The sequence below is a fragment of the Suillus fuscotomentosus genome (genome assembly GCF_016647785.1).
Source record: "Suillus fuscotomentosus strain FC203 chromosome Unknown F5891scaffold_73, whole genome shotgun sequence".
Classification (NCBI taxonomy): domain Eukaryota; kingdom Fungi; phylum Basidiomycota; class Agaricomycetes; order Boletales; family Suillaceae; genus Suillus; species Suillus fuscotomentosus.
Window position 1 is genome coordinate 1623 of NW_024539585.1, and position 12542 is coordinate 14164.

The 12542-nt window shown below is 47.2% G+C and overlaps 4 protein-coding genes across 4 annotated transcripts; 3 read left to right on the top strand and 1 right to left on the bottom strand.

Moving 5' to 3' along the window:
* Positions 1–3763: 3763 nt before the first annotated feature.
* Positions 3764–6136, top strand: F5891DRAFT_984619 (uncharacterized protein; the record flags this gene model as incomplete). The annotated part of the gene is made up of 10 exons (XM_041377480.1): positions 3764–3826; positions 3874–3882; positions 3929–4009; positions 4056–4172; positions 4362–5067; positions 5121–5179; positions 5231–5386; positions 5439–5630; positions 5682–5866; positions 5917–6136. The coding sequence occupies 10 exons, from the start codon at positions 3764–3766 to the stop codon at positions 6134–6136; spliced, it is 1788 nt and encodes a 595-aa protein (XP_041220476.1).
* A 1740-nt stretch (positions 6137–7876) lies between these two features.
* F5891DRAFT_1254247 (uncharacterized protein) lies at positions 7877–9495 on the top strand (the record flags this gene model as incomplete). Its single annotated transcript, XM_041369951.1, has 5 exons — positions 7877–8148; positions 8205–8282; positions 8342–8530; positions 8584–9214; positions 9283–9495. 5 exons carry the CDS (start codon positions 7877–7879, stop codon positions 9493–9495), a joined length of 1383 nt encoding a protein of 460 aa, XP_041220477.1.
* A 150-nt stretch (positions 9496–9645) lies between these two features.
* Positions 9646–9921, top strand: F5891DRAFT_960783 (uncharacterized protein; the record flags this gene model as incomplete). Its single annotated transcript, XM_041375770.1, has 1 exon — positions 9646–9921. The coding sequence occupies one exon, from the start codon at positions 9646–9648 to the stop codon at positions 9919–9921; it is 276 nt and encodes a 91-aa protein (XP_041220478.1).
* Positions 9922–11012: 1091 nt separating this feature from the next.
* Positions 11013–11729, bottom strand: F5891DRAFT_1060398 (uncharacterized protein). The gene is made up of 4 exons (XM_041362867.1): positions 11422–11729; positions 11379–11390; positions 11272–11320; positions 11013–11219 (listed from the first exon to the last, which is right to left on the bottom strand). The coding sequence occupies exons 1-4, from the start codon at positions 11461–11463 to the stop codon at positions 11059–11061; spliced, it is 264 nt and encodes an 87-aa protein (XP_041220479.1). The 5' UTR covers positions 11464–11729; the 3' UTR covers positions 11013–11058.
* Between the last annotated feature and the right edge of the window lie 813 nt (positions 11730–12542).

Below are 12542 nucleotides of genomic sequence, written 5' to 3' on the forward strand. Positions count from 1 at the left end.
TTACTTTCAAAAGGTACGATCACCTTTACTATGAACTCTCTTCAGCACAAAAGCTTATGTCGCAGTAGCTTCCAGATTCGTTTAAAGATTTTGCGAGTACCTACACTGATGGCAAGGGGGCTAGCCGCGAGTGTGCAACCCATTGCCATCGTGAATTATTTCAAGCACAATGGAAGGTCTTACTCGATGATGAATTTCTAGAGGCTTACGAGCATGGCATTGTTATCCTTTGCTGTGACGGTGTCGAACGCAGGTTTTACCCGCGAATATTCACCTACTCTGCGGACTATCCTGAAAAGTGAGTTGTGCACGTCAGCTATATGAATTTCAAGCTAATAAATTCCAGGGTTCTGGTTGCAACGGTTCGGCAGATGGGAGGGTGCCCTTGCCCAAGATGTCTGATACCGACTGCGCGGCTTCACAATTTGGGAATGCACTGCGATAGGCACGAACGTTCAACGCTTGCGCGATCCGATACCTTGAGGAGTGAGCTGGTTACCGCTGCACGCAGCCTCATCCACGACAAGAACCATGGTGTAGATAGTGCAGGAGTTGAGACGCTTCTTAAGCCTAATTCGTGGGTGCCGACCTCGGTGAGCATGATCATCGGTTGCTTTTGCTGCCCTTACTTACCCTTGATTAGAATGTTTTATCTGACGCCCTCGGTGCATTCGGATTCAATCTATTTTTTGCACTTGTCGTTGATCTCCTGCACGAATTTGAGCTCGGGGTGTGGCGCATGCTTCTCATCCATTTACTGAGAATCCTTTTCGCATTGAATAAGGATCTGATCAACGAGCTTGATAAAAGGTGCCCGATGCGTATCTGATGAAGGCCTGATATACTTATACACCCCTGACAGGTATAGGCAGGTCCCCCCGTTCGGACCCTCAACCATTAGGCGGTTCTCTGCCAATACATCTGAGTTGTCAAATATGGCCGCTCGGAACTTTGAAGATCTTCTGCAGGTATGCCTTTAGAACGATTCTCCTAGGTTCTTTGGAACTGACATTGTATAAGTGTTCTATTCCAGTATTCGACGGTCTTCTCCCCGACGATCACAACAAAATCGTCATCGATTTGCTCTTTATCATGGCGCACTGGCACGGACTCGCTAAACTCCGGATGCACTCTGACCTGACATTAGATATCCTTGACCGGCAAACCACTCAACTTGGTGAACAACTTCGTCGATTTAAGGCGAAGGTGTGCACTGTGTACAGTACCCAGGAGCTTAATCGTGAGCTCGATGCGAGATCTCGCCGGCAGGCAAAAGAAACAGCTAAACGGGCAGGGAAAGACAAGGCGGGTGGCAGTCAGCAAGGGGCTGCGGCTCAAAAGCCTAAGGAAGGTGCCAATGTTAAAGGGAAACAAAAGGCAAGCCCAGAGCAATCACAGGACGCACTTTTACCGGGGAAACTCAGGAGAAAGAAGTCGTTTAACCTTCAGACGTACAAGGTTCATGCGCTGGGGGATTATGTGGCCTGCATTCGTCGCTTTGGTACCACGGATTCATACAGCACAGAGCCGGTAAGTCTTAATATATTGTATGCCCCTCTCCGACTTAACTGCTATCAGGGGGAGTTAGAACATCGCATGCCAAAAGGCAGATACCGTCGAACCGACCGGAGGGACTTCATTCGCCAACTAACGCAGATTGAGCGCCGTCAAGCACGCTTACGTCGCATTAAGCAACGCCAGCAAAAATTGGCCCCTCGTGCGGAGCTCAACGAAAATGCGAGTGATCCCCGCTTACAACATCACATGGGCCAAAGCGAAAAGGTTTATGATGAGTTTGGTCATTACCTGCGCAGCCGTGCGAGAGATCCTGCTATGAAGGTAAACAAACTTTGTTTTTGGCGATTATCGCCATTTTGACGGGTATTTCAGGACTTCCTACCACGGATGAAAGATCATATTCTTGATCGCCTTGTTGCAGGAACTTCTGGAATGTCGACGGAGAAATCCATCCACTCCGATGAAGAACGCAACTCAATCCTGTTCAAACGAAACCGAATCTACCATCACAATCTTGTCAGGTTCAATTATACCACGTACGATGTTCGAAGGGCTCAAGTATCATAGTTTCTCACTCATATATATTTTTACATACCTACTCGGTAGCGCTTCGGCTCCGCATGAGCGCGCTTAGGCGCGCTATATAAGCGCTAGCAGTACATACTACACTGGACCGACTTTTCCTACTTTTCACTTACTAGTTACTACCCACTTACTACTTAGCAGAATATAGTAGAAAGCTATTCCTTTACATTTTGCACTCTTATATCTCTTATCTTGCTTTATATCACTACTTAAGCTTAGTTTCTCATTTCCGCATACGCGCGCGCACTTTCCCGCGCTTCGCGCTAATACGCGCGCGCGTTCCCGCGCCTTTGTACCTTGCGCGCTCCTGCGCTTTCTCGCGCTTCGCTTAAGCGCACACTTCTAGATCCTTGCTGCACTCACTTCCCCTATAGGGTCGAACGCACTTGCTTCTCAAGTAACGCAGACTAGGCAGCGCGCGACCTTACAACTTTTACAGATACAGTCAGGAGCTTCTTTTGTTCCTCATTGTATTGACGTCATAAACCCGAAGACTCCGCATTGTAATATAATACTTCTCCGACGTGATTGCGATGATGGAACTGACGACAATTACTGCTATGCCAAGGTTTTAGGCATACACCACGTTAATGTTGTTCGCACGGGGAACATCTACGAATCTCACCGGATAGAATTTCTGTTTGTTCGATGGTACGAATCCGTACAAAACCATGCTTGGGATGCATGTACGTTGGGCCGCGTTAGGTTCCTACCCCTCGCAAGCCCAAACGCATTTGGCTTCGTGGACCCAAGAGATGTCCTCAGGGCGTGTCACATTATTCCGGCATTCTCTCGAGGCCAGCGCAATCCGAACGACGGGATTTCTCCTCTTGCAGGAGATAAACATGATTGGTATGAGTATTATGTCAATAGGTAGACGGCTTGATTTATCTTAGCGATACTTACTGATATCACGACTGTACTAGCTTTGCTGATCGTGATTTACTCATGCGTTTTCACTATGGGCTTGGTGTAGGACACACATATTCCCATAGGCCTGGAATCTTGAAAAATCTCGGCTCGGCACTATACCCTGCAGCTCAAACCGAAGATATTGAATACATAGGAACCGAACAAAGCCTCACGGAAACCACCCATTTGCAACATGCAGCCGACGATGAAAACGAAGAGGGCGAAGATCACGTTGGTGTCGAAGAATCTATCCTCTTCGAGCAGCGACGTAATGGAAGCACCGAGACGCTCATAGAGGCACTAGAGGAGATGTATTTCCACCACGCGTTTGATTATGAAAACTGAACTTCTATTACATCAGTTTAGATGGGCGCAAACCCAAACTATTTCCTAGTCATCTCGTTGTCAGTCCCAGTGTCGTCAAATACTAGCCATCATGGCCATAGATCCTGGCCATCACCGCTACATATCCTGGCCATCGTGCGATCTGTAATCCCTGGCCATCAATATCTCTTAGCCATCACTGGCCCCCGAGCACCTCTAACTTTTAGCCTCGTCAAGCGCTGGTTCATCGCTAAGTAGTACTGAGCCCAAGTGACCCTCGTTAATTTACGAACCAGCACTTGACTAATGAATAGCTGCCCGTGATATTTATTGCGCTGCAATTTTCTTTCTAGTCAATCCCAGACGGTGAGGTGAATCCCTCTTATCTAGGTAGGACCATCTTAACTCTATCACAGACATTCAAATGCATCAAACATACTTATATGTACACGAATCCGACGAAGTCTACATGATGGTACAACTTGCTGTAAGTAGGCTACTTAGAGTCGACTCTTGCTGATACCTTTCCTCTAGCACGAGGAGGTGTGCATTTACCATCAGACATCAACGGGATCTAATCGTGTTTCAGCACCCTTTCTCAGCGTTCAAAAACCGTCAATTTCATTTTATTGGATACATGGCCGCCCATGGCGAAGTATCACCGCTATATGTAAGACTCCCCCTTCGAAATATTTCCTCTCATTGTTGGTTTGCAGTGTGATGGGCTATCCGAGGTCGAAAGGCCTTGGCTTCGAAAACTGAACGTCCTTGGAGTGCTGTGTATCCCCGACAACGTTGGCATCATCCATGATTACCCCTTGTTTGCAGAGCTGGTCAGGAATTTGTCTTTTTCGTGCTGGAAATTTCGTTTTGAAATAGTAGACTTAGGTTGGCGACTCTACCTTTTTGGTTAAGACGTCTTTCTGTAGGTCTAATATCTTGGATAAACCCGGCCCTATGTGGTTCATAAGTATTGTTCTGATTAAAGTCTAGCTTGCCATGGACTTATCTTGCTTCGGCAGTTATCCCAGCTATCTGAAGCGTCTATTCCTTTCACTCCGGCGCAATTTCCACATGGATTTCCCCCTCCCGTCCTCGAGGACAATGCATTTTCATACGGGCAGCAACTATCCGTCATCACCGATGAACCATCCTCGATGCTTGAGTTGCCGCTCTCCGCTGGCCCCACCGTCACCGGTGACACTCACTCGGTGTCCCAGCCCCCGCATTCTGCCCCTTTCAACGACGTAATCAACCCATTTGATTCTCTCTTACTGTCTACTCCCAATTCCCCTAGCACGTCTGCTGCACATGCGTTCACCTTCGGCTACAGCACTCTCTGGCCCACGTCGTCAACGGTGTTCTCTGACAGTATCACGGTATTCGAGGCTTCGGAGGGCCTGTACGAGGCTGTCCCTGGTAATCCAACCCCCACCGGCGATCATGTACGACTCCATCCGGAGTTACAATGGAGAGATTCGACCAATCTCTGGGGAGAACATTCAGGATCGCAAAGGACACAAATTTCGCGTTTGTTGGGGAAGTCGCCGTGCTGGTTCCGAGTTTTGACACTCACGAAGGCCCTTCTCGACGGTAGTCTATGGGTCGGACTTTATGGTAATCCATTCAAACTCTCTGCGGTGGATCACCGGCGTGCAATCACCAGTAATTTTCTAACTGCCCTACGACTCGAAGGCAAAACTTACGACGAGATCAGGGATCAGCCAAGTGAGTGCTCTATCGTTTGATACTTTGAGACCTTATCTTACAGTTCGATTCAGTAATCATCAATGAGGGTGGAAAAGACATCACTATTGGATGGCAGATACTCCGCACACACGTGCGCTTTCCTCCTTTCTTACCTTCACCTCCTCCTGATACATTCGAGTAGTTGCTTGCGTGGTTCGAGCACACAAGATCTGAGTACAGAAAAGTCATCAAGGGCGCCATGACGTTCTTCACAAATTTTTGTGAAGACACTGAGTCTGGTAGAGCAGAAGCAATCACGCATTTTCTCAAGCTCTTGAATTCGGAACATTGCCACGATGTAAGTAACAAACGAGATCTTTGAACCTTCTTACATATCTTTCGTCATTCAGGTACAGGCCGCCATTTCGGAACTAGTGGGCGAACAGCTCTTTGCAGAGCTCCTCTGGACATCCTTGTTGATGCCAATGGAAGGGTTGGCTGACGGGAAAAGAAGTGGGAGGGTAGCGGACTTTTTCCCCGAAGATATCTGCACATCGACTAAGTGTTTGGCGGAGGATACCGTATGCAACTTGGTGACATTAGTAAGTCTTTTCCTCATTTGTACGTTCTTGAGTGATATAACAAAACCACAGATCTACCAGACAATGTTACTTGTTTTGAAGAGGCTCGTGGGTAAAGATCGTAAAAAGGAACTCGCTGTCTACCTGGACCACAAAGTTATGTCCGATGTCATCACGGCCGCGCTTTGTCCCATGTATGAAAAGCCGTATTTGTTTCCCGAGTTTACGCAGACCGTGACGCGGCTGCCTTTCATACAGTCAGTCCTTTACATGTTGCTTAGTATTGCTCATCATGATCTAAATTCAGGTATCAAAATGTGCTCAACTTCGAGCCAAAAACGAAAGCGCCAAGAATGATCGGGAAGACCAAGGTTGCAAGAACCCTGCACGACGTCAGGCCCATTGATACCACCGAACCATTCGAGGCTGGCAGCCTACCAAACAATGCAGGCTTTCAGTCCTATAGGTCACTCGTAGACGTATTCTGCTCCATAAACGACTTCAGACCGGTGATGCAAACTTCATGAGACGGAGTCCCTGTCTTTTTCTTAAATTCCTGTTGGATTGTCGCCTTAATCTTTCATGTAACACTTCCGTTCATCCTTCCTGCATTCTAGCAGCACGATTATGTTGACAGGCGCTTGTAGTCGGCAGCTCATTGATAGCCAAAATTCCCGCCTGTTTTGAATGGTGTTTTGTTCGCACAGTCCTGCAGTGTATTACATCAATATTCTTTAGTCATCAAATATGTCTTTTATCTATTACAAAGTCATTGCATTTTACGCTAATGAGTTCCTGCTGTCCCAAAAGCCATATAATTAGTGGCACGCAGATACGAAGGAGATCATCAGATGTCTGTCGCATCATACATCCTGGGTCAGTTGGATACAGTTCTCACCTGACGAGAAAAGGCTCGCATTGGCATCAGAGGATGGCACACTAAAGATCTGGGATGTAGAGACATGGGAACTTGTGTTTGATATCGATGATCATCAGGGAGAAGTATGGACTGAGTTGCCTATTCTCCTAACGGAACAAGGTGAGTTCAAGTTACCTACGCGTGTAGTCTATTATTAAGCGAATTTTTTTTCTCTCTTGTATTTGTACCTGTTTTTCTCATGCTGGTTATCGCCACCCATCAGGCGAGTCTGGCAGGTGGACCGTGTTGTCCCTGCAAAATGAAGTTCGTTCCAGGCGATCTGTGGTCGAATGTGTGTAGTTTCTCAATCTTTATGACTTCAATGTGCTCAGAGCTCTGCAAGATGTTAGAGATTGCCTGCTTTCCAGATAGGCTGATTATATGCGTAGGCCAACAGGTTCGCACCGCATCTCCCTTTGTTGGTTAAAATTTTGATGGTGAGGATAAGATCTAGAGCCAACATCACGTTCACATTTGGTCGAATGGAAATAACAAGCGCAGATAGCAGTCAGTGACTATATTCTGACTGTGTAGGGATGGAAGGAACTGTGTTACCAGTATTACCTCCTTGGCGCCTATGGCACAATGCAGCCTAGCGTTCGAAGATTCTGTCTAGTGGAGCCATTTGAGTCTGCAGAAATAGAATGGCATACTCACCCTGTATGTGAAGACCATGTATCATTGCCTATTCAATAAACTGACGAAGGAACGTTGTAGACATCTTTGCAAGGCCTCCCAATTGCATTCTTCACCTTTGGTGTCCAACTGGAAGCTGTAAAAAGTCTTCATTAGCTCATAGTAGGACATGGGCAGTCATCGCAGAACACACCATGGGACACGATTAAGTCGAAACCAGGTGCGAGTGCTAAGGGGGATGCAAAGCGAGAGGTCAAACCACCGAACTTGGCAAACTGTTTCGTCACTTTAAGGCGAAAGCCTTGGGCGGGTGCCAATGTCTGGGATTTCCCCTCTTGCAGGAGATAAACATAATTGACATGAGTCAGATAGACGATTTCTAGATCTGTGCTAACTTTGTTGATCGTGATTGCTTCATGCATTTTCACTATGGGGTTGGTATAGGAGGCGCATACTCATATGAGCCAAATGGCTCGGACCTTGATGAACATGTGGAGACCGGACAAAGCCTCACGGAAACCATCTACCAGCTGATAATTAGCATAACTCGCGCCAAGACATCCTCAATTGCTTTCCGACTTCGGGTGCGTTCTTATATCGTTGAACCCAGCACTTATCTGAATGTGATGGTCTCATTTGTGTGCAGCCGAAGCAGTCACATCATACCGTGGGCGACATACTCTGAGGGCCGCTTCGTTGTTGACCTACATAAATGGCGTTCGTGGACAAGCCACATGGAGGTAATTTCATCAAGCTGATTTGTCAAGGGACTTCGTCGAATTCCATTTTTAAAACGGCTTCTCTTTACCGAAGAAGTCTGATTGTCTCCGTTGCAATAATTGCTACCTTTCTTCCACGATTAACTAATTGTGCCGAGCGCCAGCCTGCGTTGAAGCGCCTGGAAGGGGATGGGGACCTGAAGAGACTGAGCGGTGGCCGCGTTCACGGCTTTTGCCCCGCTATTACCGACCAGAAGGTGCCGTAGTTCGCATTGCTATCGGTTTAGCATGGTCCTTCAATTTTTACTCCCCCACTTTTAGTGCAACGCTTAGGCACAACCCAGCAATACTGTTCCTTATTGTGCCTCCTAGGATATATGTTATCATTTCCACATTCGTGTGGGCCAGGCAAGCTTCCATATCGAACGATCTAGGAACTGATCTGGAGGACTTCTCAGGCACTGTTTCTTGTCTGAATCCTCCATTGGTACAGGCTCCGTCGAGGACTTGCGTCGAATTGGCGCATGGAAGCTCAAAGATGACAGCAAGAATATACGCCTTCTGCATTTTGGACTAGATCCATCGAAATTGCAGACTGCTATGACGACGGTCGCCTCGATAAAGACATGGATGTTTGTCTCCTATTCGTAAGGAACTATCGAATTCACCTTTGACTTCGACCACGTCTGATGTTCATTAGTCTGGTCTTTTCTCAGCTGTCAGCTCAGCATTTATTCTTCACATGCAATCAGACCTCTGCAGCTGACATCACCGATCGTATGTATCACACTATCCAGAACGACCCGAGTGAGACTCTCAATCCTTCCGCGTGGACTGGGCCGGAACCAATAATTATTTGCGCAACATCGCTTGCCCATGCAAGTTTAATGCTGCACTTGGTGCCAGTCTTGGAAAGCAACGGTTCATATACTTCAAGTCCTCTACTCTACTCTACCCCCACCCTGTCTAACCCCATGAGCTACAGGAAGGCGTTAGTGGTGACTGCTCAACCACTCATCGCTGATCAAGTGGCATCTTTGCGAGAGAAGCACGTTAATGTTGACTGCATGTCTTCCCTAAGGACCGTAGACGACTCTTGGGACGAGTCTTGGAAAGCAACGGTTCGTATACTTCAAGTCCTCTACTATACTCTACTCTACTCTACCCCCGCCCTGTCTAACCCCATGAGCTACAGGAAGGCGTTAGTGGTGACTGTTCAACCACTCATCACCGATCAAGTGGCATCTTTGCGAGAGAAGCACGTTAATGTTGACTGCATGTCTTCCCTAAGGACCGTAGACGACTCTTGGGACGAGTCTTGGAAAGCAACGGTTCGTATACTTCAAGTCCTCTACTCTACTCTACCCCCACCCTGTCTAACCCCATGAGCTACAGGAAGGCGTTAGTGGTGACTGCTCAACCACTCATCGCCGATCAAGTGGCATCTTTGCGAGAGAAGCACGTTAATGTTGACTGCATGTCTTTTCTAAGGACTGTAGACGACTCTTGGGACATCATGCGTCACCTTCGAAGCCAGCAAAAACCCGACATTTGCTATATCACTCCCGAAAAGCTACGCGAGAGCAATGCCATGCAAGATATTCTAGCCTAACTGTATGAAGAAAAGAAGCACGTTCATGTTGACTGCACGTCTTCCCTGAGGACCGTAGACGACTCGCGGGACGTCATGCGTCGCCTTCGAAGCTAGCAAAAACCCGACATTTGCTATATCACTCCCGAAAAGCTACGCGAGAGCAATGCCATGCAAGATATTCTAGCCTCACTGTATGAAGAAAAGAAGCACGTTAATGTTGACTGCACGTCTTCCCTAAGGACCGCAGACGACTCGCGGGACGTCATACATCGCCTTCGAAACCAGCAAAAACCCGACATTTGCTATATCACTCCCGAAAAGCTACGCGAGAGCAATGCCATGCAAGATATTCTAGCCCAACTGTATGAAGACGAGCAAATCGCGTGCTTTCTCATTGATGAGGCACATGTCACTCAGCCGGGGGGGATTTTCGCGATGCTGTAAGTTTGCACAATTTGGTCCATGAGTGCATTAACAAGTTCTTAATTGTATCTTTAGCATGCAGAGGCCACACGAGCTCGCCCTCGCGCTAACGCCTAAGGCGAATGTGTCTCAGTTGTTTAATCATGCTCGTATTACGCATAAGTATGAATTCCGCTCGATCGAAGCATGGGCCCTCGGTGCCCTTACGATTATATACATGCGCCTAACGCAACAAATGCGCACTTTCAGATAGCAAGCTCCCTCTCGATTCCTTCAAATCCGCTCTCGATTCTTCAAGGCCTGCTCTCGATTCTTCAAGACTCCTTCTCGATCCTTCAAGACTCGCAATCTATCCTTCAACAGCCCCTCGCGATTCTTCAACAGTCCCTCGCGATCCTTTAATACTGCTTCTCGATCCTTCAACAATGCCTCGCGATTCTGGCTCGTGCGATCTGGCTTGCCGAGTGGATCGGCACTATGGAGGTAAGAACCTGTAGCACTAGTAGATTACCTACTTACTTTTGGTGCCCTTCACTTCGCGCCACGGCCAGTGAGAATCCACTCACTACCACCTCCACCGCAAGCTTAATGTACCAATTTATTTTCTGGGAACCGAGTGAGTGAACGATTAATGAGAACTCTTTTCACTCACAGGAAGTCGAGGGCCCATTCCTGCAGATAGTGATTGATGAGATGTGCGTGTGCTTGTGCGGGTCCATCGCCCTAAAAAGGGCGGTGTGACACGGTGTGACAAATCGGCAAATCGAACCGTCCACCCGGACACACCTCAAACATTTGAAGGCACTTTGAACATACAATGACCCTACGGGTACACCTGGACCCGTTATTTCTTAAATACTTTCTTAGAATTGATAATTAATACACTGAAGTGCGCAGCATACCCACAATATATAATCTTATGATGACTTGGAGCGCGGCGTCCACCCGCGTGCGTCTCGCGTGCCAGTAATACATAGCTACGTCGCCAGCATTTGTTGCCCTATGCTGTCCATACCTTATCAAGCGCTCACGTCGGGATAGACATCAAAGCGACGCTGTTTTGTGACTGGTATTCCAGCTCTTACCTCGTGGAATGGTTCAGGATCTAGCTACCGAGCTCGTTGAAGCAGTTCCCAATGCAAAGGTCCAGTGGTGAGGTTAAATGCCCCAGGATAAACCATGGCGTGACAACCTTAAGAGTTTGTGCGTTTTTCGTTTTTCGTATAAATCAGGTAACCACGAACCTCGCCGTGCCGCAATCATCGCCAGTTCCGGGAACCTGACGTCGTAGCACAAACCGAGCCCAATACGTGCAAATTCTTAGGAGAGTTTCATCGAGTGTGGTGCAAGCACGTTGAATGAGGTTCGCACCAGTGTCAAAATAGTTCGCCGTTGTTCCTCCTGTCAACGTTTCGCTCTCCTGTAGGTACGATGAGATCCAGAAAAGACGCTAAAGCGAGAACTAGTAAAGGGTATACCTTGAATTTTATCTTCCCAGATATTGATGTCAAATAGGTGAACCTTGCGATGTGATGCAACAAGTGCACCTCCATCCACGTACATCAGTGTTGATTGGAAAGAGTTTCAGGGAACTTGACACCTGTCGGAGAATACACAGTGCAGGTGTTGTAGATGTCGTTTGTCTCCACATCTCTCTCGGGTATCGAACCTGTTAGACAAAATATAAATTTTCTATCCCTTTGCCACACATTTGAGTGAGGTATGACCTCCGATGAGCCAGATTCCCGCCTCCTTCGCAGCAGAAGATAGCATCTTGACACTTTCGCTTACACTCGCTTGAATATCATACTCCTTGCCAGCAGTGTAGCTAATGTTCTCGGCATACGCGGGGAAGTGAACAAAGCCGTACGGCGAGTTGAAACATTCCTGAAAAATGAGTTAGATGTCGTGACTTGCGCGAGCCTTGATCAGCGCGGTGAGCAATGGCGTGTATGAAGAAATGTGGTGCCGAGAGACGGACAGTGTTCATTACACATATGAACACGGAGCAGGTCACGGACACAATCATGCGTATCAGTCGCCTTAACAGACAGAGAATGAGTGTACTACTAGTAGATCTAGGAATGTTTAGAATTCTTACTGAATTTAAAAGGTCTGGCTAGTGTGTAGGCCAGGACAACGTACTGCACTCAATAGCGACTCTAAACAACTTTGAGAATGTTCCAACATAATATAACTGCGAGCAATGACCACACTATACGTCAAGATATTGCAGGACATTGTAACCCTTGATTGCCAACCGGGTGACATTGCAAACGGGCATCGCAAAGACAAGCTCAGATGGTGGGTGACCATTATTTCGGAAAGATGGCGACTTCCTTCAATGGTTTATCTGTCAAATATCATAGTTTGCGAGACATACATATGTTCAACAGAATTAGATTTGTTTTGCAATTTCTTATCCCTCACTGTTATTATGCCGAGGCTAAGTTATGACTTTATCTTTGGATATAATTTGTGTATATTTGATTTTATTTTGCCAAAACTATCTATTCAAAACATCTCCAAGCCGATTTCGTGATGTCGTTGCTCCGAGTCGCTAAGTATCCGTGTCGTTCAACAGTTGTCTTGGTGTCGATTGGCACCACTCACACCTGCCACGCATTGTGGCAAGCATCTGG

Bases quoted from the DNA above. Each gene is read 5' to 3' on its own strand.
- F5891DRAFT_1060398 (XM_041362867.1), bottom strand. From the start codon at position 11,463: ATGTACGTGGATGGAGGTGCACTTGTTGCATCACATCGCAAG. The intron at 11,220-11,271 runs GTGCGAACCTCA...AACTCTCCTAAG, and splicing joins GGCGAACTATTTTGACACTG to AATTTGCACGTATTGGGCTC.